General features: G+C 36.7%; 1 protein-coding gene across 1 annotated transcript in view; it reads right to left on the reverse strand.

Moving 5' to 3' along the window:
- Positions 1–6309: 6309 nt before the first annotated feature.
- Positions 6310–27732, reverse strand: part of TCEA1 (transcription elongation factor A1) — a 46876-nt gene continuing 25453 nt past the window's right edge. The window contains exons 4-10 of the mRNA XM_006742158.3: positions 25329–25416; positions 22369–22514; positions 20882–20938; positions 19734–19888; positions 16576–16722; positions 9642–9713; positions 6310–7905 (exon numbers count right to left, since the gene is read on the reverse strand). Of these exons, the coding sequence (XP_006742221.1) occupies positions 7897–7905; positions 9642–9713; positions 16576–16722; positions 19734–19888; positions 20882–20938; positions 22369–22514; positions 25329–25416 (674 nt within the window). The 3' untranslated portion in view covers positions 6310–7896. The remainder of the gene's footprint in view (positions 7906–9641; positions 9714–16575; positions 16723–19733; positions 19889–20881; positions 20939–22368; positions 22515–25328; positions 25417–27732) is intronic.

Below are 27732 nucleotides of genomic sequence, written 5' to 3' on the forward strand. Positions count from 1 at the left end.
GCCTGGGTGGCTCAGTTGGTTAAGCGACTGCCTTCAGCTCAGGTCATGATCCCAGGGTCCTGGGATCGAGTCCCGCATCGGGCTCCCTGCTCTGCGGGGAGCCTGCTTCTCCCTCTCCCACTCCCCCTGCTTGTGTTCCCTCTCTCACTGTGTCTCTCTCTGTCAAATAAATAAATAAAATCTTTAAAAAAAAAAAAAAGAAGATCAACTGGCTATAAACAAAGATGAGCATAATAAATACAAAAAGATAATCATACGAACTTGAATTAAAATGAGAGGATACTGGTTACTATTTGCTCCCTAGATTTGCCCAAACCAAAAGGTTTGATAATATCTAGTATTAGCAAAAGTGTCAAGAAATGGGCCTTTATATCCTGTTTATATCTGTTATATCCTGGTAAACTAGTTTGACTTTTTGGAAAGCTATCTGGCAATATCTATTATTCTGAATGTACATATCCATTAGCTAGCCAGCTAAACTTTTAAGAATCTATCCTACAAAACATCAAAACAAAAACTACCTACAGGGAAACAGTCTTTAAAGGAAATGTTATATATGCGCATAGACTGCTCTCTGGTGAAAATGAATCCCATACATCTATATGCACTCACAAGGAGTGTTCTCAGGTCAACTGTTAAAGGAAAAAAACAAATTGTAGGATATGTATGTGTGCCTATTTATGTTAACATCATGGCCATTTGAGGGGCACCTGGCTGTCTCAGTCAGTGGAGCATTCAACTCCTGATCTTGGGGTCATGAGTTCGAGTTCCATGTTGGGCACAGAGACTACTTAATGAAAAAATATATTTTTTTTGGGCGCCTGGGTGGCTCAGTTGGTTAAACGACTGCCTTCGGCTCAGGTCATGATCCTGGAGTCCCGGGATCGAGTCCCGCATCGGGCTCCCTGCTCGGCAGGGAGTCTGCTTCTCCCTCTGACCCTCCCCCCTCTCATGTGCTCTCTCTCATTCTCTCTCTCTCAAATAAATAAATAAAATCTTTAAAATATATATATATATATATTTTTTTTTTTTTTTTTAAATGGCCATCCTAAAAAAATTCCCTCATTGACCTAGCTGGGTACTGTTTCAAGGTATTTACAAATTATTGTTTGGCCCTTCTTACTCACAATTCTAAGGTAGGATGGTGTTCCCCTTTACAGAGGTTAAGTTCCTTGTTCCAAGTCTCACAGCTCTTAACCACTATGCAATGCTGATTCCCTAGGAAAGAGGACTAGAAAGCCCAGTATGAGCACATACACACAAACACAGAGACATAGAGAAAATTACAGAGCCAGGGAGATCATTTTCTTTAGTTCATGATTTTGACCTAAAAGACAAAGGTAATAAAACCAGTTTCATAGGTGGTAGTTAAAAGTAGCCTTGACCTATCTCCTCTGCCCTCATGACTCATGAAGGCTCTGGAGTTTTTATTAAACATAACATGACAAACATTTATTAAAAATCAGCCTTCATATATAAAAATACTACTACTGTCTTAGACAAGTCAGGTTTTTTTTCTCCACTGGTTACTGAATTTGGAGCTAGGCTTTCTTTCCTGGCAGGTGCATAAGCAAAAACTTCTGTTTTGAGTCATCTAAAGTACAACAGTCACCAAACAGGATTTTTCCTGAGTAATGTCAACTTAATCTCATGGGAGATGAAGTTGTGGCCTTGGCATTATAAACTATCGACTTGAATTAACTGTCCCAGTGGAATACACTGGAAAAGCAAATAATCAAAATATTAACTATAAGAAAAGGAAAAGTTAAAGCTTGATTAGCCTAAGAATGAGAAGTCTGAGTAAAAGAGAATTATCTACTTAAGCATAAAAATTTTAAAAATTAACAGTATGGTGACTATAGTTACCAATGCTGTATTGTATATTTGGAAAGTTGTTAAGATCTTAAAAGTTCTCATCAGAAGAAAAAAAATACTGTAATTATGTGTGGTGAGAGATATTAACTACTTATTGTGACAATCATTTTGCAAAATATACATGTATTGAGTCATTATGTTGTACACCTAAAATTAATACAATATTATATGTCCATTATATTTCAAATTTTTAAGTATTTAATGAGGAGTGGGATACCTGGGCAGCTCAGTCAGTTAGGTGTCCGACTCTTGATTTTCGCTCAGGTCATGATCTCAGGGTCATGAGATCAAGCCCTGCGTCGGGTTCCATAACGGGCATGGAGCCTGCTTAAGATAATTCTCTCTCCCTCTCTCTCTGACCCTCCCACCCCCTCCAAAGAAATTATAAATAAATAAATAAAGTTTTTAACAGGGAGAGGCTTGAGCATTTGGTCTTATGGACATGTTCTGATCAATTTTAAAACAGGACTAGGACTGCAATCATTAAGAAGAGAAATAATGGACAGATTAGCGAAACAATCCTGAGATAAATCAGGCTGATAAAGAACCTGTGACTTTAATTGCCCTTCTAGATCACTTACGCTACTTCTGCAATATCTTGGAAATCTTAGTAGTACTCTCAAAGGTTTTGATATTCTGATAGCAGTACATTTACCCAATTCAAATATTCATCCAAAACAATTTAGGATTTTAAATTTTTTTTTCGGCTGTTTGTTACAGGAGTCTATCTCAAACTAGCTTAAACACAAAGGAAACGGATTGGCTTTCATAAGCAGGAAGTCCAGAGTAGTCCCAGCTGCAGCAAGATCGGATCCAGACCTTCTCTCCATTTCTACTGCCTTTGGCTGCTTCACACACAGAGGGACTCCGCAAATTGTCGGCAAAATGGTACAGCAAGGGGGGGCACCTGGGTGGCTCAGTCATTAAGCGTCTGCCTTCGGCTCAGGTCATGATCCCAGGGTTCTGGGATCGAGCCCCACATCAGGCTCCCTGCTCGGCAGGAAGCCTGCTTCTCTCTCTCCCACTCCCCCTGCTTGTATCCCCTCTCTCGCTGTCTCTCTCTGTCAAATAAATAAAATATTTAAAAAAAAAAAAAAATGGTACAGCAAGGCCCAGATGCAGCCTCCTGCTAATTTAGCTATTCCAGTAGAGACAGTGTTTCTCATCTTTCAGAGAGCAATCCCAGGGAAGGGGCATGATATGGAGTGGGACAGTCAGTGACAGACCCCCAAGGTCATACGGAAGTGAGAAGGCATCCCCTAAATGAATCTGACAAGATGTTTGGAAATGACTGCCAAAAAGACGAAAGGTAGAGCTAAGCCATTCCGGTCAATGCTCTCATGGTTTTTGCTTTTGTATTGTACATCAGCTATACTTTCAAATGGAATTATTACAAAAATAATTTGGATACATACTGTAAACCATATTTAAGAGTTTAAAAAAAACTTCTGGGCGCCTGGGTGGCTCAGTTGGTTAAGCGACTGCTTTCGGCTCAGGTCATGATCCTGGAGTCCCTGGATCAAGTCCCGCATAGGGCTCCCTGCTCGGCAGGGAGCCTGCTTCTCCCTCTGACCCTCCCCCCTCTCATGTGCTCTCTCTCTCTCTTTCTCTCTGTCTCAAATAAACAAATAAAATCTTTAAAAAAATAAATAAATAAATAAATTAAATAAATTAAAAAAATAATAAAAAAAACTTTTATTTCAAAATAGCTCAGTCCTCCAATTTTGGAAACACTTGGGCTAATTTAGCTGGACTATATGGCAGGTCACATATGAAATGTTGCTATTTTTGCAGTCATGCATTAAGGGAAAAAAATAATAATAATAAGCTCTTTTTATGGCACCTAGGGAGAGGAATCAGAACAAGTCATTTGAGGTAGTCATCTGTGCTTTCATTTTCCATCCACCAGTCGGGTAAACAAGTATAAGAGTACACAGGTCCATTTGGAGGGAAAAAGAAAAACAAAAAACAAAAAACCTTTTTTCAGTTAATAATAAAACTGTTGCTGGGGCATCTGGGTGGCTCAATCGTTGGGCGTCTGCCTTCGGCCCGGGTCATGGTCCCAGGGTCCTGGGGTCGAGCCCCGCATCGGGCTCCCTGCTCCGCGGGAAGCCTGCTTCTCCCTCTCCCACTCCCCCTGCTTGTGTTCCCTCTCTCGCTGTGTTTCTGTCAAATAAATAAATAAAATCTTAAAATAAATAAATAAATAAAACTGTTGCTTCACTTTGCAGAATTAAGGTGTCAAAGAGATCTCCCAAGACTCTAGCTCATTACATTTCTTCCTTTAAGGTTAGGAGTCTAAAACATTGACAACCTGGGGCGCCTGGGTGGCTCAGTCGTTAAGCGTCTGTCTTTGGCTCAGGTCATGATCCCAGGGTCCTGGGATCAAGCCCCGCATCGGGCTCCCTGCTCTGTGGGGAGCCTGCTTTTCCCTCTACCACTTCCCCTGCTTGTGTTCCCTCTCTCACTCTTTCTCTGTCAAATAAATAAAACCTTTAAAAATAAATAAAACATTGACAACCAGTAGTTATCTATCCTGCTTCTGCTGGTCCTCAACACGTGGAATATTCTTTACATCTCAGCTCCTATACGGTCAAGAACAAATGTAATGCACAAACACAAAGATAACCAGGAAAAACTACCTCATGAGTATCTACTATGTGACAAGTATGCTTCTAGGTGTTAAAAATACAGCAGTGAATAAGTTTCCCATAAAAACTTACCGACTCCATCTTTACTAAGTTACAGCTATTGGTTATCTAGCAAAGCCACGATGAGATTCTTCCAATACACGACTCTTACTACTTTTTTTTTTTTTTTTTTTTTTTTTTTTTTTTTTAAGATTTTATTTATTTATTTGAGAGAGAGAATGAGATAGAGAGAGGATGAGAGGGAGGAGGGTCAGAGGGAGAAGCAGACTCCCTGCTGAGCAGAGAGCCCGATGCGGGACTCGATCCCGGTACTCCAGGATCATGACCTGAGCCAAAGGCAGTCGCTTAACCAACTGAGCCACCCAGGCGTCCCGACTCTTACTACTTTTGACTGACTTCAGCTAACTTAACCTTCCTGCAACATAATTCTTCCATTACTGCCTAGGAACTTGTCAATCAGTAATTCTGTTCTGTTTACCATGAAGCAGCATCTTCAATGTTGGTACTTTTCTTATTTTTGAAACTGATGAAAATATGTGGCTTTTATGTCAGTGACTATTAACATCATAATTCCCAGTGGAATATTCAACTCTTCTTAAATGGCTAATTTTCTATAGCTAAATGTGTGTGTGTGTGAGCGGGGCTGGAGGGAGAAGAGTAATTGTTGATTAAAACTCTTTAAACCACAACACTCTAATTGCAGTTTTTATTTTGAGAAGTAAATTCAATTCAAATCCCTGAATTACACTTTGACCTCTAAGAACAATCACTGTGTACCTATAAAACTTCAAAGTATAGCCTGTTATTTCTCTTGGTATCTTGTTAATACTTTAAAGTTATTCTCCATATGTTTGGGTATATATAAATACTTCAGGAGTGCCTGGATGGCTCAGTCAGTTAAGTGTCCGACTCTTGGTTTCAGCTCAGATCATGATCTCATGGGTCGTGGGATCAAGCCCCGCATCGGGCTCTGCGCTCAGTGGGGAGTCTGCTTGAGGATTCTCCCCCTGTGCGCCCCCCACTCACTCTCTCTCTCTCTACTAAATAAATCTTTAAAAAAAAGTATTTCAGAAGTTTTGCCATGCCTTAGCAAAACTTGTAAACCAGTGCTCATCACCTCTGAGCTAGAAAACCAAGATCGTTATTTTCTGCTTTCCCAGGATGGTTCTTAATTAATTCCCACTACATATGTCTCATTTAATTCTTCTGTATATTCATTTAATGTATAATCATATACGTATATTCATTTAACACAGTTATTTTTATTTCCCATTAGTTAACAACTGGCTGGTATTTTTCACTACTAAGACTATGTGGTCTCTCATATTAATGTTATGTGCACACACAGGATGTGCTTGATGCTCTACTGAGAACCACTCCTGCCTCCCTCACCAGGAGTCCAGGAAAAGAGAAGAGAAAAACATGTTCCATACTACTGCTCAATACTAGTCTTTACTTAAAACTAGGCAGGCATCACCTAATTAAAACTATCCTTTAAAAAAACACCTTAGTAGTTGGGGACACCTGGGTGGCTCAGTCGGTTAAGCGTCCGACTGGTCATGATCTGTCACGGGATCGAGCCCTGCTTTGGGCTCTGCACTCAGCATGGAGGCTGCTTGGGATTCTCTCTCTCTCTCCCCCTCACACCTCTCCCTGCTCGCACACGCATGCACACACACTCTAAGATAAATAAATAAATTAAAAACCACCTTAGTAGTGGGAGAGACTTTTGAAACAAAAGGTAGAGTGGGTGTCAGTATCTAAATAAAATGACAAAATGTGATACATGTTTAATAACAAGAAACTTTATTGAATTACAAATTTAAAAATGGATCACTTAATTTAAAAGTGGGACTATTTTAGTTTTATTCTTCCAAAACTCATTCTTCCAAAAATGCACTTTATTTTTCAAGTGATAAAGGTTAATCTGTGAAATGACAAAGTAGAGACAGGATGGTACCAGTGGGCCAATGCTCATATATAAGGTCATAACATGGACCTTTAATGTTGCTTTCTATATTACATCAAATTGATTTGCATTAAAAAAAATGGGAAAAGGGAGCAAAGGGGAGTGCAAAACATGTACTGAAGTCTTCCTATAGGAGTCTGATAGAATACAGATTTAGCATAATAAAATGTGGCTTTTGTAAAAGTGGCCTTTAAGATGTGCTAGAGCAAGTGTACCCTAAGGAACCCATGTGAAAATCATTTTTTCTTATTCCTAACAAAACAAATGGTACACATGTAAAAAAATTTAATTATAAGATTTGTATTATAAAACCAATTGCATTATAAGCCCATATATTTTGCTGAACAACCTCATTCACTGTGTAACAGAAAAAGAGCAAATTTGATTCAGGACAAAAATATGTTCTATCAACCTCCATATGGAAAGACCACAGCTTTAATGATTTATATAGTCCTTAAACTTAATCCTTGGTCAGCAAAGATCTCCAAATCAAAATCAAGTCATAACTGTTTATAGTAACTATACTGTACTAAAATGCTAATATTTTCTTCCCAGGTATGTCTTCCTATGAGGGGAAAAATGGTTAGAAGCTTTCATTCTTTGCCTATGCTGGGATTTATGAAAAACCTACTAAACTACAACAGTGTTCTGCAAAACTAAAATACACTACAGAGTCAAACGGGTAAATAAACAACAAAACCAAACTGATTTCAACAAAGTCATGTTTCCAAAAGTAAAATCTATTAAGAACAAGTCATAAACACATACAAGAAATTACAAGAAATGATTATCACGATTAGTTACAAATGCAAAATAATATCTAATTATCCCAGACTTGTGAACATAATAATTAAGATCAATCTCATAGGCTAGTTCAAATATTATGTACAATTTAGATAAGTTGTTCAAGTAGTATCTGAATACACACCACATGTGATAAACTTATATTACCTCTTCTCCTCTTTTACTATTTGCAGGTACGTGCCAATATGGGGGGAAAAATGTAATTTCCATTTATATATTAACTGAGAAGAATAGTATTTCTACTGTGTATGTTTGGACTCTAAAAAAGTTAAGGTACATTTTTCTTTTAAAAGAAAAAAAAGGTAAAAATAAATTGCCAAAAGTTTAACTGATAAAAGTTTAATATCAACTTACTACAAAAATGAAAAAAAAGTTTTGAAACAGATACCATACAATTAATATGTGGTCTCCCTAGTGATCTGAAACTACAGAAGGCATTTAAGGAAGGAATGCTATGTCAAAAACCAAGACTAACCCAAGGGATGTATGTTACTTTAAAAATCTGATTTGCAGGAAAACTAGATGCTTGGCCTAGTTTTAAAGCTAATTACAAAATCCATTTTTTAATGGTCCAGACACTTTGCCATTTCTTCCAACTCAACAGAACTGTCAAAAAAAAAAAGAAGTATTTCGTGAGACCTTTAAATACATACAATGGGGTGTATCCCGCCCCCATTTAACACAGTATACACCTTATACTGCTAAAGAAAGAGGCATTTTTGAAAAAGATGCTGTATTTCTCAGACATGAACAGACACCTATCCTAAGTGACTTTTCCAATTTGGAATCAGTAGGAATATATAACTGAAGAAATAGTATAAAATATTTTATTAACTACCCCTCTTCTTAATGTTTTTAGGTTAAAAAAATGAATTAAAAAAAAATGAATTCCAAACTTGAACTTCTAGAGTAACCCATCCTTAGGCATCAGCTTTCTACATTAAATTGAACTTTCTTAAATCCAAGAAGTACTGTCAGAACTATGCTGCAAACTGCCTGTATTCAAAACAAACTGCAATATGCCCAATAATATAGAAATCATCATCAACATCATCATCATCCATTATGCAAAATAAATCTAAGAGCTAGCTGGAAAAGCCAGACTTGCTCAAGAGGACCGAAAATAAATAATTAAAAAATGAATGTCCCTCTCTTAACCAATGTAAAAAACTACCAACTCAGGATAGGAGACTCTGTTTCAAATCATGATGACACTCTCAATACCAGTAACCTTCCCAGCTCAGAACTAAGTCCTTTGTGTATAATAAAATGGGTACTGGTCTCAACCCCTAAAATAATGTCTAGGGCCAAAGTCCTATACCATATTTGCGTAGAATATTCCCCCATTGTCTAGCTTTTAATTCACTTCTGATTTTCAGAAAATGCTTTAACTTGGGTGAGTAATTCAAAATAAGCATTAAAGGGCTAAAGCTAAGTATAGCTTAAAAAAAAAAAGAAGAATCACACAAGCTTCACAAAAACCAATAAATGTAACCAGCATTTTTGGAATACCAACAATTATCAGGCACTTTTTAAATATATTATCTGTACTCTTCACCACCGCCTGTGTTGTAGATATTATTTACATGTAATACGTGAGAAAATCACAGTTCACTAATGACAAGCAGCAGAGTTCAAAGCCTATTTGGCTCTAAAGACTATATTCCTACTACGTGAGCCTCCCCAACCACACACCCCTAGCAGCCCCATCTATGGTAACAATAAAAATGGTCTCAGAAGTGATGTGTAATTCTTCTCCCAAGCTTAAATTATATTTCTGTGGCTCACAAAAATACTCAAGAAGGGATCATTTAAATAACATACACTTGCCTGTGTGGGGCTCATTCAGAGTACAGAGGTGATATGAAGGCTCAGTGAAAAGCCTACCAAACCATGACAGTACTCATCTGTTAATTCCTAAAATAAACACTAAAACCATCCTGCTGGATTTCAACAAGGTAAAGTAATCTTTCCAGAATCAAAATCTATGAAGACAAGTAATACCCAAAATCTATGAAGACAGATTTTCTGGAAGTACAAGAGTCAAAGCAATTAAATGAGTATAGTATATATAGGACTATGATACAGTAATTGCAGTTAAGATTCAATTCTGTTACTCCTGCACCAAAACAATATGAAAATAGGAAAATTAAGTTAACATTCTTAATTTCTAATAGAGCACAATATATTATATTCCTTTACAAATGGTTCGTCATGGACTTCTGTAGCACTGGACAGAATGAGCAGATGTATATATTTAGATACCATGGTAGCCTTATGAAAAGACGTGAAGAAATCTTTTATAAATGGGTAAAATATGAATATAAGAAAAAGTCATATACCTTCCATCGATTTCCACATTCATTGCAGACAACAAATGTTGTCATCGGTTCATCAGCACTACGGGTTTGTACCTGCAGCAAAATAAAGTGAAAAATATTACTTTTTACAATACTATAAAAAGTCTGACCTAAATAAGAACATTCTACATTAAGATATACAGTAACCACAGCGGTACCACAATAACATGTATAAGAGCCTGAAACAAGTTCAAATAAGCTAAGTAATGTCAAAAGGATACATATTTCAAAACTTCCTTTTTCTAAGTCATTCCTTGTCTTTTCATGTTTAATTTATTCCAGATAAGTGGGAAAACCATCTAAAGTCACACATACTTTTTATAAATGGCTAATAAATATTAAAAAATTTCATCATAAGAAGCATAAGAAATGTTAATTAAAAGATACGTCAATTTTCTCTTATAAATTAGCAGAGATGTAAAAATTATGAATTTCATTCTGAAAAATACTGTCACATCCTTTCTAAACTTTAGGCAGCAACAAGGTAAGAGCCTCAAACATCCATTCTCTCTGACCTAGGAACCTCACATCTGATCTATTCTAAGATGGTAATTAGAAACAAAAATAAAGACCTGTGTACAGATCAACATCACTGATCATTAGGGAAATGCAAACCACAAGGAATTATCACCTCACACCTGTTAGAATGGCTATTATCAAAAAGACAAGAACAAATACTGCTGAGGATGTGGAGAAAAGGGAACTCCTGTGTATACTGTTGGTAGGAATGTAAACTGGTATATCCATTATGGAAAACAGGATGGCAGATCCTCAAAAAATTAAAAATTAAACTACCGCACAGGGATGCCTGGCTGGCTCAGTTGGTAGAGCATGCAACTCTTGATCTCGGGGTCATGAGTTTGAGCCCCACACTGCGGGGTACACTTTACTTTAAAAAAAAAAAAATGGTAGAGCCAGCATAAAAAATAAAATAAAATCAACTACCTTATGATCCAGCAATCCCATTCTGCATATATATCTGAAGGAAATGAAATCAATACCTCAAAAAGTTATCTACACACCCATGTTGACTGCATTATTCACGATAGCCAAGATATGAAAACAATCTAAATGTCCTTCAGCTGAAGAATGGATAAAGAAAAGTGATATATATACACAATGGAACATTATTCAGCCATAAAAAAGAAGGAAATCCTACTATTTGAGACAACACGGATGGACCTGGAAGGAATGCTAAATAAAATATGCCAGAGAATGACAAATACTATATGGTATCACTTATATGTGGCATCTTAATAAATAAAATAAATAAATAAATGTGGATTTCATAGAAACAGAGAACAGATGGTAGTTGCAGGGGCTGGGAGAAGGGGGAAATGGAGAGATGAAGGTCAAAGGATATAAACTTTCAAGTATAAAAACAGTAATTTCTGAGGATCTAAAATACAGCACAGTGACTAAAGAGTAGATCTTAAGCATTCTCACCACAAAAAAAATAAAAAAAGAGTTAACTCTGTGAGATAATGGATATGTTAATTATCTTGATCTTGGTAATCATTCCACAATGTATATATACATCAAATCATCTCACTGTACACTTTAAAAACATTCAATTATATGTCAATTATTCCTCATAAAGTTGGGTGTGGGAGATCTGTGTACAGGGATGTTTGAAGTGTAATTTTATAATAGTGCAAACACTGGAAACAACTTAAATATCCAACAGGGAAATAATGAAATAAGAGCATACCCATCTGATGGAATATTATACAGCTATTAAGATGTTTACAAAAGTTTTGGGTTGTTGTTTTTTTTAATAATTAAAGGAAAATACCTACATTATAGTAGCTAAGTGAAAAGAAGTACAGTTCTGCTTGAACAATGTGGAGGTTAAGAGCACCAACTCCTCATGCAGTTGAATATCCACATCTAACTCCCCCAAAACGCAACTGCTAATAGTCTACTGTTAACTACAAGCCTTACCAACAACACAAACTGTCGATTAATATATATTTTGTATGTTATACCTACCATATACTGAATTCTTTTTTTTTTTAAAGATTTTATTTATTTGAGAGAGAATGAGAGAGAGAGCACATGAGAGGGGGGAGAGTCAGAGGGAGAAGCAGACTCCCTGCTGAGCAGGGAGCCCGATGCGGGACTCGATCCTGGGACTCCAGGATCATGACCTAAGCTGAAGGCAGTCGCCCAACCAACTGAGCCACCCAGGCACCCCATATACTGAATTCTTAAAGCAAGCTACAGAAAAGAAAACGTGATTAATAAAATCATAAGGAAAATACATTTACAGTATTGGACTTGTATTTGTTGAAAAAAATTTGTGTGTTAAGTGGACTCATGCAGTTCAAACCCATGTTGTTCAAGGGTCAACTGTACATAAAATGGTTTACAGGGGTGTATGAGTGGCTCAGTCAGTTAAGTGTCTGCCTTCAGCTCAGGTCATGATCTCAGGGTCCTGGGACTGAGCCCTACACCGGGCTCCCTGCTCAGCAGGGAGTCTGCTTCTCCCTCTCACTCTGCCTCACCCCCACTGCTCATGCTCTCTCTCTCTAATAAATAAAATCATTAAAAAAATGGTTTACATTATTTAGCTATAACTAAACTAGAAAAACTTCACAAAATACTGCAGGCACCAAAATACTGACCACTGTTCTTTCTAAATGCAGATTAATGGATGATTATAAATTTTTTGTTCATATTTTTCTGCATTTTCCAATTTTTCTATAAATAGGTCCTTTACATTGCTTTAAAACAGCTAATGTAGGGGTGCCTCAGTGGCTCAGTTGGTTAAGCATCTGACTCGATTTTGGCTTGGATTATGGGATCTGGGCGTGGAGCCTGCTTAAGATTCTCTCTCTCTCCCCTTCCCTCTGCCTCTCCTCACCAACCCTCTCTTTAAAAATAAAAAATAAAAATTAAAAAAAAAAGAAAAAAAAAGGTCACTCAACCCAGAAATGCAACTCCTGAGAAAATACCCAAAAGAATGGAAAGCAGGGTCTCAAAGAGGTATTTGTACACAGAAGTTCATAGCAGCATTATTCGTAACAGCCCAAAAGGTGGAAGCAACCCAGTGTCCATCAACAGATGAATAGATAAAAAGAATGTGGTATATACATACAGTGATTATTCAGCCTTAAAAAGGAAGGCAATTCTGGGGTCGCCTGGGTGGCTCAGTTGGTTAAGCGACTACCTTCGGCTCAGGTCATGATTTCAGGGCCCTGGGATCGAGCCCCGCATCGGCCTCCCTGCTCGGCAGGAAGCCTGCTTCTCCCTCTCCCACTCCCCCCTTCTTGTGTTCCCCCTCTCGTGGTCTCTCTCTGTCAGTTAAATAAATAAATAAAATCTTAAAAAAAAAAAAAAGGAAGGAAATTCTGATATATGCTATAATATGGATGATCATTTATGAACATTACATGGTTTTAATTTGTATTTCCCTGATGATTAGTGATGTTGATCTGTACACATTTCTTTGTGTTTGTAATTACTAACTTAGAATAGATCATGGGCGCCTGGGTGGCTCAGTTGGTTAAGCGACTGCCTTCGGCTCAGGACATGATCCTGAACTCCCGGGATCGAGTCCCGCATCGGGCTCCCTGCTCGGCAGGGAGTCTGCTTCTCCCTCTGACCCTCCTCCCTCTCATGCTCTCTGTCTCTCATTCTCTCTGTCTCAAATAAATGAGTGAAATCTTGAAGAAGAAAAAAAAAAAAAAAAAAAGAATAGATCAGGTATCAGAAATAAGCCAGGGACAAAAAAAGGACAAATACTGTTATGTAGTACCATTTATCCCTTTGACTACCTAGAGTAGTCAAATTCAGAGACTGGTGGATGCCAGGAGCTAGAGAAATATAGTTACTATCTAATGGGTATAGGGTTTCAGTCTTGCAAGAGAAAAAGAATCCTGGAGACTGCCACAATATTATGAATGTACTACTACTCAATTGTATACTTAAACATGGTGAAGGTGGTAAATTTTAGGTTATGTGTATTTTGCCACAACTAAAAATTTTAAAACAAAAGAGAACTCAGGAAAAAATAATAATAAATAAGCTAATATGATTTTTTTAAACTTTATCAACATAAGATAATAGACTTCCAAAGTTCTCAAAAAAAATAAAGTTGTAAGTTATTTTTAGGTTTAAGTTACGGGGGAGATGAGAAGATGGGGGAAGGCAAAAACCTGAATACCAACAATATTGCATTCTGAATAAGGTCTATTTAAATTTAGTGTGGGATGATGAAATCCAGTATATTACTGCCTCAAAGATGAGAAGCACACAATACTTGTCAACTATCAACATGATTTTTAACTCAAAAGCCCAAAGGGAGAAAAAGAAGAGGCATTCTCAAAAGAATAGCATTCTGCTTATTTAAGGCCTTAAGATAAAAATGGTTTGAAAAATCCTTCTGAAATATTCTCATGTATTTATATCTAGATACTTGCTAACCAGGGCCCTAAAAGTACATAGATAGGAGGAACTTTTGCCCTCTGGGAAAAATGTTCATCTCCTGGTAGGTACATCTTAACCAAGAGTCAAACTTCAGTCTTTTATATCTGTTATTTTGCCAACTTTGGAAATTTTCTATCTATTGACAGAATTGATTCTAAGAAAATCATACTGACTTCCTCTTTAGACTAGGTTCTTTCTATTAAAAGAAACTTTTTTTATTGTAGCTGATTATGTAAATATATCACTTCTTCGTATGTTTTTTTTTTTTAATTTATTTATTTAGAGAGAGCATGCACGCACACAAGGGGAGAGGGGTAGAGGGATAGGGAGAGAGAACCTCAACTAGACTCCACACTGAGCGCGAGCTCGACATTGGGCTTGATCCCAGGACCCTGAGATCATGATGGGAGCTGAAATCGAGTCGGACACTCAACCAACTGAGCCACCCAGGCGCCCTGACTTCAAATGTTTTAAAGAAGCTTTGGCAGGCGCCTGGGTGGCTCAGTTGGTTAAGCGCCTGCCTTCGGTGCAGGTCATGATCCTGGAGTCCCAGGATCAAGTCCTGCATCAGGCTCCCTGCTCAGCAAGGAGTCTGCTTCTTCCTCTGACCCTCCCCCCCTCATGCTCTATCATTCTCTCTCTCAATAAATAAAAATCTTTAAAAAAAATAAAATAAAGATGCTTTGGCTTTAAATACCTTTCTATTTATACTTAATACTTCCTACTATGCAGCATTTTCAGGACAGAATTTTTATTGTTGAGACTTTTCTGCCTAATCGAAAGAAAACAGAGCAATCCAAACTCAGAAATTTCTGAAGCCACTTTCATATGTTAATATATTTTAGTGACTATCGGTAGTAACAGTTCCATAAAACAAAATATTGAAATATCAGATCTATAACTATGATTAAATGAAAAACTTCAAAAAGAGGACTTTGGATTGGTTAAATAGAGCATATCTGAAAATGGGAGTGTTATGTACCTTTAAAAACTAAAAGAGGCAGAAGTTTATATAATGTGCTACCACATGTGTTTAGGAAATGGGGAAACAGGGGCGCCTGGCTGACTCCGTCAGAAGAGCATGGAATTCTTGATCTCAGGGTTTTAAGTTTGAACCTCATGTTGGGTGTAGAGATTACTAAAAAATATAAAAAACAAATGTAAAAAAAGGGAAAACAAAAATATATTCATATTTGCATGTATATGCATAAAACACGTAGAAAGCCACACAACAAATAACCTGGTTTACCTCCAGGGAGGTGGGACCAAGTTGCTACAGGTAAAAGTGGGAGGGGAATTTTCCACTCACAATCTTTTGTACCTTTTGAATTTTTAACCTTGAGAATGACACCTTCTAAAACTTAAAAAAAAAAAAAAAGGTTCCTTTGTACAACTTATATACAATTTAGTAATACTACTTTCTTAACTGCCTAATTTTCTATCAGAAAATTCGATTCCCTAAATCCATTACCCTGAAACATTAACTGTAAGTTGTTCTTTAAGGAGAAAATTTTGAGTTTAGTAGATTACAGACATAGCACAAAAATACCTACTTGACAAATGAAATTAATGACAGTGATAAACCATTTTCACATATGTGGCTCTTTTCAGCTTTCTTTTTGTCCAAGAACAAAAAGGAAGGTTAGTCGCATCATATGTGAAAAGTCATCAATACGTTGCAGAAAAGGATATCAGTATCTGGAAAGCAATTAAGCAAAAAGTACCTACACCCAAGTGAGGAAGAGTAAAGAACTTTCCTTAAATTATATGATCCTGCCAAATAAAAAGAATTATAACCTGTTTATATACTAACCAATAATCAACTGCTCAACTCTTCGAATGTGGCCATTTCATTAAATCCTACAATGATTTTTATAAATTTTATTTAATTGATACAGCTTTCACAGTAACAACTTCCATGAAAGTATAAATATATCAACTTATTTTCAATTAACTGGAATGTGTTAGTATTAAGAAAGCATTATCAAAGTACTGGTAATTATCTTTACCACTGGTTTTGAAACAGGAGTTGCAAGCATTCTACTTAATGTAGTTAGTTTTAATTGGATTATAATTGACATACAATATTATATTAGTTTCAGGTGTACTACATAGTGATTTGGTATTTTTATACATTACAAAATGATTATCTTTATAGGTTTAGTTACCCTCTGTCACTATACAAAGTTACTACATTACTGACTATATTTTCTATGTTGTATATTACATCCTTGTGACTTATAACTGGCAAGTCTGTACCTCTTAATCCCCTTCATTTATTTCATGCATCTCCCTACCCCTCTTCTCCAACAACCACAACCACCATCAGGTTTGTGCTCTGTATCGGAGTCATTTTTTTTCTTTTTAGATTCTACATATAAGTGAGATCATATGGTATTTGTCTTTCTCTGACTTACTTGACTTACTAGCACAATACCCTCAAGCATCCTTACGTGAAAATAAGAATCTATAAATAATCACCAACCTGTGTGTAAGTACAATTCTTCTTTTTACATTTGCCACATGTGAATAAGTCAGTCTGGGTTCCACCTGTCTTGGCCATCTGATGCTCTCTGATGGCTTCTTTGGTCAAGTTTTTCCGCATCTCTTTGAGTTCATCACTAGCCATTTCCTGTCAGGGAGGTGGCAATACCACTCAGTTATAGGCATTTTCTATATATATCCTGAATGTTTTTTTATGTTCTATAAGCTCAATAAACCAACTTTTAAAGTTTTAAAAGTGAAAAATTTTTCCTCAAAGAACTCAGAGTTTGCTTTCTTTTAAAATTTCATCAAATACTTGTAAGTTTCTATGTGAAAATTAGATTTAATTACCTCTTAAAGGTTTCTAAACAATGTAATAATATTGTAGCAATGAGCACCTCTAGTATCCAGATTGTTGTCTATACCATTGCCCTCCCGAAAAAGGAACCAGGCATCTTTGGAGGAATATCTGGTTCCCATTTTGAATCAAGAAATGCAGAGGATTTGGGGTGCCTGGGTGGCTCAGTCAGTTGAGCATCCAACTCTTGATTTTGGCTCAGGTCATGATCTCAGGGCTGTGAAATCCAGCCCCACATTAACTCTGCTCAATGCGGAGTCAGCTTAGGATTCTCTCTCTCCTTCTCCCTCTGCCCACCCCCGTGCCCCCGCTCACACTCTTAAAGAAAAAAAAAAAAAAAAAAGAAATGTACAGGATAAGCCAAGGTCATCCTCATGTGCCAGAGAAGCATGGAAGCTACCAAAGACTTTTTCGTTGGTTGAGTCATATGGACGAGGGGCTACCATGAAGGAGCTCCCATTAGCCAAAGATAGGACAATTTCTTCAGCTATCAAAATAAATTACTGTAAAGAACCAATCCCCACTGGATAGATGAAAATGTCACAAGTCATGGGGCGCCTGGGTGACTCAGTTGTTAAGTGTCTGCCTTCGGCTCAGGTCATGATCCCAGGGTCTTGGGATCGAGCCCCGCATAGGGCTCCCTGCTCGGCGGGAAGCCTGCTTCTCCCTCTCCCACTCCCCCTGCTTGTGTTCCCTCTCTGTGTCTCTCTCTTTAAAAAAAAAAAAAAAAGTCACAAGTCCATGATACTGAAAAAGGAGAGCACAAGCATGCAAAAAAAGCAACAAAGCCCCCCCTGGCAGTTACTAGGGCACCAACTCCTCATTCTGCTGTTAACTAAAGGGAAAGAGTTTCAGACAACAGACAACATTTACCTGCCTTTCCTATCCAAACCAAAGGGGTCACCAAGTGCCTGAGTTTACAAAGGAAAATGCTTCTTTATTAAAGAATCTAGCTAATAAATGTGAAAGGAAGGACAGAACTTTATAAATCACTATTTTGCAACTCCTAATAATTTAACCAATTCAGGTAAGGAAATCAGTGGATGAATACATTAGATGAAAGGTCAAAGGAGAACTTTACAATGGAGGAATCAGACGTTAATATCCAAACCCACTGATCAATCTCAGCATGCTAACAGTAAAGCAACAAGATATTATGTGTCTCCTAATTCAATACGAAGTAAAAAGCACCAATTACAAGTATTTATGTGGGGAAACACAGTTGAATTTGTATGTAATCGAGCCTATAGAACTAGCTTCCAGTTCACAGACAAGAGAGGGGACAGAAAAGTTAAATAACATCCTGAGGAAAAAAGAGACAATTCATACTGTGGGATACAGAAGAAATAAATTGGTTTCTTCAACAGGTCAGTGTCATGGAAAAAAAGGGGTCAGGGGCAGGAAAGAGACTGCAAGGGATTTAAATATATATATATACAAAATCTTTAGAAACTTAACTAAAGGTAATGTGCAGACTTGGATCCTAATAAAAGGAATGTAAAATCAGGAAAATATGAATATATAAATTAGGAATTGCTTTTAGCTTTGTTGGGTGTAGTGATGACAATGTAGTTATGTAAGAAAACTATTTTTTAAAATCATCAAATTTTTAAAGATATCGCTCTTAGGTTTATAAAGGTAAAAAGAGGGGTGCCTGGGTGGCTCAGATGGTTAAGTGTCTGCCTTTGGCTCAGGTCATGATCCCAGGGTCCTGGGATCAAGCCCCACGTCAGGCTCTCTGCTCAGCAGGGATTCTGCTTCTCCCTCTCCCTCCCGCTCCCCCTGCTTGCACTCTCTCAGGCTCTGTCAAATAAATAAATAAAATCTTTTTAAAAAAAGATGATAGCTTATAGAAAAAAGGTAAAAAGATATAATGTCTGCAATTTGTTTGAAAACAATTCAGGGGAAAAGAAGGAAAAAGAAAAAAGAAAAAAGGGATAGACTGAAAAGGGTCACAATTTTTTTTTTTAAGATTTTATTTATTTGGAGAGAGAGAGAGCATGAGTTGGGGAGGGGGGTAAAGGGAGAGAGAAGCAGACTCCCCACAGAGCAGGGAGCCCAACGTGGGGCTCAACCCCAGGACACTGGGATCATGACCTGAGCTAAAGGCAGACGCTTAACCAACTGAGCCACCCAGGCGCCCCAAGGGTGACAAATTCTTGAAACTACCTGAAGCTTGGGTGATAGATATATAGGAGTTCATTACACTATGGTCTCTAATTTAAAGTTTTAGGTTATTTTAATGAGGTTTTAAAAAAGTGAATGTTAAAAATATAATCATTTTTATTTAGCTATATAGAAAGACAAATAGACTCTCTTGGATGTGTAATAAAATAATGAGACTGCAGACTGAACAGCTGTGTCTATAAATAGCAAGCTCTGAATTTCATTTTCTCCATCATTCCCTAAAAATTAAGGAATAGTCAGTAAGATGTGACCAATTTTATGGGGTTTAACCATGAAAAGAACTTGGAGGTTACAAAGTCCATTTACAATTATATATTCAAATCTTCAATTCCACATGAATCCAAAATAAGTAAAAACAATTTCATTTTTAGACAATGATTTAAGGCAATCAACCAAAGATTATGGTATAGTTGTGGAAGAGACAAAGTACTGACACCAACAGATTCAATCACGTTAAGTATTTGTCTAGTATATTATACATATAAATATATCAGAATAGCTAATAATGATTTATTATAAATGTAGTACTTATACAGTACTTCATGATTTACACAGACTTTTGACTTGACATCATATAATCACATCATGAAAACATAATATTCACATATACTCACCTCTGCTGTCATTCTAGCGAATAAGTCAGGAGGAATATTTCCACACAGTACATTTTTCCTTAAATTTGGATTCTTAGCATCTTTAAGATTTGATATTCTACTTCGTACTCTATTTTTGTATTTCATGTCTGTATTCCTTATTTCTTGATATATAGGTACTAGGCCATTAAGGAAAATAAATTAAAATACAGAGGTATTTTTTTTCCCATTTCACCAAAATAAGAATTCCTGAAGTTTCTAAGCAGTTCTCCAAAATGGTCTCCAATTTAGATTAAGCTAACAAGGCAGTGTGTCTACCTCATTTCTTGATCTGTAACTGGCAAGTAACAGTGATCCTACTTTTACACTATGAATGAGCAATGCTTTCTTAATGTTTAATGCCAGTAGCTCACAAATTAAAGACGTTTCAAAAAGTAACTTAGGTACTCCGTCTGAGTGAGAAAACTTGTGAAAAGAAGACTGCATTTATATAAACTTTCACTTGCCCAAATCTGAATTCTACAAAGGATCCTAAAAGGCTTGATGACTACACAGTTCCTTTGGGCGCCCTCTGGGAAGAAACCATTCATGATGGCCCAAAGGTTCATTTCCTCCCCCAGCTCAGCAAGAAGCTAGTTTAGCAGTTTCTTTTCTCAACAGAAAAAAAACTTCAGGCGAGCCTGAAGAGCAGCACACTTTTTTCCAACAAGGCCATTTCCAAAACTAGGAGAGTTCCATGGTCACATGGTCACCCAGATGTGCACGACACCTCTTCCGAAGCCCCTTCCATGGTGCCCAGGACAAACACACTTCCCTCCTGGGTAATGAACTCAGGGGACCTCGCATGCTTTGCTGAGATTCCCCCAAACGTGAAACCCTACTTCACATGTATAGTGTGTGTGTGTCTTCCATGTTCTTTTGCACAAGTTCAATTGAGATACCACATTCTCAATATGCAAGGAAGAAAAATAAAAATACTATCAACACGTTTTACTTTTGAATAACAAGAAAACAAGAACAAAATGATATAGATGGCCCTATCCTTTTCTTGCAAAATAATACAATGAAGATAGAAACTGAAAAATGAAACTCCAAATTCTATACAGGAGAAAGAAAAATATAATCTAGCAGATTATTTAAACAATCATGAATATACACACAAAGGATATCTTCCTCAATTTGAGATCCTAATTCTTCCTCATCAGCTCCAATAGCGACGTAGTCATCTAAATACAGGCACAAAGAATTGTCAAAAATAAGTGATTATGACATATTGAAAAAAAATTTCAATACAGAGTAAATTAAACTGTATTTCTATTTCAACCCCACTGCCCTAATAAAGAGTCCTTTTTATTTAGTTTCATTAGAATCTGTTCTCTTTCCTACCCACTAGACTCCTCCTCTGGATTCACCTAATGTCCACAGTGGTTCTGCATTGATGACTCCTTATCCCTCAGGAGTGGGGAAGTAATTGATCTAGCAGGCAATTCCTCATTTCACAACTCCATAAATTCTGGTTGCTCCAGCAGAGAGTAGAGAAAGTTATAGAAAGAACTGTCTTGTCTCCTGTGACTCAGGCTTCAGTGCAAAGAAACCATTCATTTCATCTGCCAATCACATATACGGACACACTCACAAGACTCCTATGCAAATATTCAAATGGATAGAAGGAAATAAAAAGAAACTAGGAAGAAAAAGAAAAAATATATAAAGAAACAGTAAGGGAATCAAAATAGAAAGGGCAGAGTAAAGAGAAAAAGAGGTCATACTAACTATGGTTCAGTATAATAGAAAAGGAGTGAATTTGTATAAGATGATAAATATTCCTGTATATGATACTTTAAGAATGAATAACCAAATCAGATTAAGGTTCCCATATATATATATAAATCAAGATCTCTTTTCCACTTAAAAAAAGTAAAAACTGGAATTATGAATATAAAACAAATACTATTTGTCATACCAACATTTAACAACAGGACCCAAATACATTACCATTAACGCTCAATCTGGGGAGCAGTCATTAAGTTGACCCTTGAACGACACAGGGGTTAAGGATGCCAACTCCCTGTGCAGTCAAAAATCCACATTTAACCTTTGACTCCCGAAAAACTTTAACTAGTAATAGCCTACTGTTGACCAAAAGCCTTACCAATAACATAAACAATTAACACATATTTTATATGTTATATATACTATACATTGTATTCTTAGAGTAAGCTAAAGAAAAGAAAATGTTATTAAGAAAATCATAAGAGAAAACAGATTTACATTATTGTACTGTTTTTGTTGAAAAAAAATCTACATTATAAGTAAACCCAAGCAGTTTAAACTCATTATTCAAGGGTCAACTTGGATTAAAGTGGGGGAAAAAAAGATTTGTGAAAAGCCTTTAAGTTACTCTGAATCAAGGGAAACATCCATATATTAGAAGGAATCTCCTTCTTGGAACTATACAGTAGTGAGCAGAGGCCCCAGCATGCCTAGTGCTCTCTGCCATCAGTAACCCCTATTTGCCACAACGTCTTCCTGAACTAAGCAGTGCAAGCAGTTATCACCGGGATGCCGCTGGTGAAACAGAATCATGGAGGTGGACATGGCGGCGGCAGTGGTGAGGAACAAAGGACTGGGCAATGAAACGGTACACTAAACTTACCTCCCGTTCGGAGAGCTGCGGCAAGCATCTCCCTACACTTTAACCGTACAGAATCAGAAGTGCTTGGTGCCCGAGGAAAAGATGAAACATAAGTATCTCGAGCATTTGTCTCATCCTTTCTGCTGCTTACGTTGCCACTGGAACTACTAAAATACACATACACACACACACACACCAAAAAGAAAACAGGAAAAGTTCTCTTAAAGTAACATCATTACTATCACTCTCTAAAAACAAAAATTTTTGGACTAAATAAATGGGATCATATTCAGTGACTCTTAAATGAAAAAAGAAATTGCATGCATATAGATTTCTAAAAAGTTAAAATTTTAGGAAATCTGAGACACATTTCATGTTTTTTTAACCAATTAAACACCTTGATTATCCTTTTAAACATTAAACAATATTTTTGATAAATACAATACACATCACAGCTCAATACAATAAATGAAAACAAGGATCTTGGTTATGAGAAGGGCGAGGAGATGATACCAGAGAATATGACAACTCTCAACCAAGACCAGAGGGGGAAAAACAATGTTTGAAAAACCTTGTTCCAATTAGACAACCAATGACGTTTATATTTAAAACACTCCCTTCTGGATAAAAAACATGTGTAGTGAGAAATGAGTTCTAAGAATATGAAAATGTCTAATTCCTCCCTAGAAACATCAACTCAATCAGGACAGCTTAACAGTTTTCCAGTCAACCTAATCATTTCAATTGCTTCTAACTTCTTAGAGTCTCACCAAAATATTTTCTGCAGGGTTTCAATTAATGTTTATCACATTGAAGATATCTGCCACAAACCTTTCCAAAGACACCATTCACCCACCACGGAGTAACTTGCTGAACTGCTCCAAGGAGATACCTCCTCCTCTCCCTCCACATAACCCACTATCAAACTGCACAAAAAGATCTCCAAGGACAGAACAGTCCTTCTGTATACCTTCTACTTTAATCACCTGCTTCCTGAAGCCTTGTCTTCTTCAGAGAGAGAGAGTGTGAGTAACTGTGCGTGTGTATGGATAGATACCAACCACTTTGTCAGACTTCATATGTGATAATTCTATGCATTTGTCAATAGGCTCGCTCCCTAAACTTCAATTACATAAAACAGATAAAAATATACTAGGAACTTCTTCCTACTCCAGTATCTACTTAAAATATCTGCCTATACTTTTATATTTTATATTCAAGGCACAAAGTCAGCGACTTTGAATATAACACAACTGAAAGCATTTGTTAAAAATGTCATAAACTGGGGCACCTGGGTGGCTCAGTCGTTAAGCGTCTGCCTTTGCCTCAGGTCATGGTCCCAGGGTCCTGGGATCGAGCCCTGCATCGGGCTCCCTGCTCAGCTCCCTGCTTCTCCCTCTCCCTCTCCCCCTGCTTGTGTTCCCTCTCTCGCTGTGTCTCTGTCAAATAAATAAATAAAATCTTTAAAAAAAAAAAGTCATAAATTATAGCCTATACTTTTCAAAAATATTATGGTCGTGACAGACTGAAGAATTACTCCAGATTAAAGGAAACCAGAGATGATAGCTAAATGCAGTATGTGATCCTGGATGATATTATGGAAAAATCTTTTTCCTCTGCAATAAAATACTCTATTGGAAAAACTGCTAACATATGAATAAGCCCTACAGATTAGGAAAAAAGTACTGTATTAATCCTAACTTCTGGACATTGGTATCCGTATTGTGCTTAGATGTGAGAAAGCGTCCTTGCTCTCAGAAAATACACACTGATGTATTTACGGATATAAAGGACTCTCATTTGGTTCAAAATAAAATTATTCATGTCTCTGAGTATGTACACACACATATATATACGCATATACACACATAGTGGCAACTGGGAGTTCTCTGTTCTGTTCTTACAATTTTCTAAAAGTCTAAAACTATCTCAGAAGAGTTATAGAAAACACTGAATACATTTTATTAACAACTGATGTTTACCCTTTCTTTAGCTTACCTCTTTTATCATCAAGTTTAGTTAGTTCTAATGCGTAAGACAATAGTGTATGGGATATTAATTATTGTTACTGAACCAATGAAGGGTACATTATCACTTTGGGGAAAATACTAAGAAATAAATGAAGTTAAAATAGGTAGCCTAAAACTTGAGTGCATTATCACATCATTATCACATCAGAATCACTTTAAAAGTTTGTTAAAACCTATTTAGGGGCCCCACCATCATAATTCCTGATTCAGTAGTTCGAGGGTGGAGCCCAAGAATTTGCTTTTGCTAGCAAGTTGCCAGGTTCTCTGCTCTTAAAGGGACCACACTTTGAGAACTATTGCTCTACATCAGAGTCAAGTGTTAAAATACAAGCTTCCCAACATCAGAGGAACTGTATTTAACCTAGTAGGCATGTCACCTACCACATCAACATGCTGGATATTACACAGTTCACTCATTATATGTGACAGGAAAGAATAAATGCAAAGGCCTCACGAAAGCTGAGGAACAATTTGAACCCTTCATTACTGAACTTCCCATTTTAAGTTCTTATGAAAGATAGCTAAATTGAGAAGGAAAAAATTTGCATAAAAAGGGAAACAGATACAGGGCCAAAAAAAAAAAAAAATCTAAAAAAGAAACGTGGTAAATAAGGGAAGTAACCACTTGAATCCTTAATCAGTACCTTCCTTATCAATTCTATTAGTGCTATCCCAGGGATTCCATTCAATTAAGCTTGTTGAATACAGTGTAAGTAATTTCTCCTTATTTATGTAGTGTCTTCTAAGTCTCTTTTAAATTTCCACGAAAATCCTGTAAGAAACCTTAAAATATTCTATTGGGCTATATACATTTACTAATTCTGTCTGGTTAGAAAATAGAAAAAGGAGTACAGATAGGAGATAGGAGACCATAAATAAGACCATGGAGGAAGTGACAGTCAAATACAACTATGACTTCCAACAGAAATGAATTTCCATAAAGTGACATACCTTTCTTCTCTTGCTTCAGGGCTATTCTGTGATGTAATTGCAGTATCTTTTTTCTTTTCTTCAGGGTCTTTATCTGTTGATGGTCCATCTGAAAATTATGAAATCCCTCAGTTGTTAGCATTTGTTAAAAAAATTACAAAATGGAACTACTGCATGTTATCAGGCTATTGATGCAACAACAAAAAAACAAAAATCCTAAATTTTCAACAGTAAATGAAGTTTATATAATCTATTCTATTAGCATATGTACTTGGGTATTTTTCACAATGCATGCTTAGCATTCCCAAATAAACTCCCTCATTTAGTGGGAAGCACAAAGTCGTACGCCAGTGAGAAGCTAAAATGGCGAAAAATATGTTTAAAAATACAATCTTTAGGGGCGCCTGGGTGGCTCAGTTGGTTAAGCGACTGCCTTCGGCTCAGGTCATGATCCTGGAGTCCTGGGATCGAGTCCCGCATTGGGCTCCCTGCTCAGCAGGGAGTCTGCTTCTCCCTCTGACCCTCTCATGCTCTATCTCATTCTCTCTCAAATAAATAATAAATAAAATCTTTAAAAAATAAAATAAAATCTTTAAAAAAATAATAAATAAATGAAACGGAGAAAAATCTATAGAACAAAGGAAAGAATGCGGAAATAATATCAGTACTGTCATTTTAAAAATGAAAGTGCAAAGCATATATATTATTTTAACAATTTTTCACGAAGTCAAAAAATTTAAGGTAGTATTCAAAATGTATATAAATATTTCAGGGATAGTAAACAAAGAACATTTTCATAGAAAAGACTTCAGGATTAGTAAGGCCTGCCTAACACCTCCTCTATCTTAAATAATCTGTAAAGTAATATAGAGTGCACAAGCTTAAATTTAAGAGGTAAGGAGGTGTAAAATAGATTGGGCCAATGCAATTGTTTAACAATGAAAAGAAACAGGGGCGCCTGGGTGGCTCAGTTGGTTGAGCGACTGCCTTCGGCTCGGGTCATGATCCTGGAGTCCTTGGATCGAGTCCCGCATCGGGCTCCCTGCTCGGCGGGGAGTCTGCTTCTCCCTCTGACCCTCCCCCCTCTCACGTGCTCTCTCTCTCTCATTCTGTCTCAAATAAATAAATAAAATTAAAAAAAAAAACAAACAAACAAACAAAAAAACAATGAAAAGAAACATACGTGTTTAAATCAACCAGAACAGCCTTCTGAAGCTGGGTTCAGAAAATGTTTGGATCTACTGCACAAATTATCCCACTTATCTATATTTTGATCCTTACATAAGTAATAAGAGCTACATAAATACTTTACTTCTCCATATCCCTCTGTATAGCATATAAAAGAATGTATATATATTTGACTGTTCATCAGGACCACCTAGGTAATTTTAAGCACATCCTTATGCTCAAGCTCCTATTCTGATCCATTCAATCCAAATCTGTCAGTGAAGCATGAGCATCAGAATCTTTAAAAGTTCCCCAGATGACTCTAATATGCTAATCTAGATGAGGCTAACTGATAGAGAATGGTCTAAATCACAATTCTAGAACTCATCTTGTAAATGTTAGGGTTACCAAATCCAAAATACAATTCAAGTCCCCTATGATAATGTGTTAGTCTTCACATACTAATTTTATTGCCCCCTTTTATTCTCTACAATTCATTTGGAAGGCCCCAAAGCCTAAAGATGGTAGAAAACAAAGATTAATAATGACATTAAAGAATATAACAAGGACTAGGAAATACTCCAAAATTAAGAGGGTAGAAAGCATGTGAAAGGTGATCTAACAATGCAATACTATCTAACCAGGATCCAACGCATCATACGGATCCCACATACTGCTCTAGCAGTGTGAACTGGTGCAATCCTTTGAGGAAGCAGAGCAGTAAGAGGTGTAAACAGCCTTAAAAGCATTCCTACTATATGAACATAGTGTCATGGGCAATACAGCAGACCCACAGAGAAGTGATCCAGCTCTGGACTGAGACTATCTGCAGATCACACTCCACAACCAATCCAACTGTGCACAAGATGCTTAATTTCTCAGTGTCTCCATTCGCATTAGAAAATGGGAAATACAATGACACCTAGCACACTGGGCTCCTGGGAGGGTTAAATGCATTCATATGTTAAGTATTCAAAACTATGCTCCAGTGTAGCAGTAGTAGTAAATCTGGAAATCTAGCTAATAATCTAAAGAAAAATCTTTAGGCAGAGAGATAGTCATCAAGATATTCTTTATAATAGCTACAAAGTTAAGAAAAAACATATCTAACAGGTAAGTGATTAAATTATGGCATAATCACCCAGTGGATTATTCTGAAGCCAATAAGAGTTAATGATGATATAAAAATACAAAAATTTTTTCATTAAAAAAGGCAATATAAGTAAATATACATACAGCATTAAAAAGAATTACAGTT

The sequence above is a fragment of the Leptonychotes weddellii genome, chromosome 4 (assembly GCF_054177405.1).
Source record: "Leptonychotes weddellii isolate Sample4059 chromosome 4, ASM5417740v2, whole genome shotgun sequence".
Lineage (NCBI taxonomy): Eukaryota > Metazoa > Chordata > Mammalia > Carnivora > Phocidae > Leptonychotes > Leptonychotes weddellii.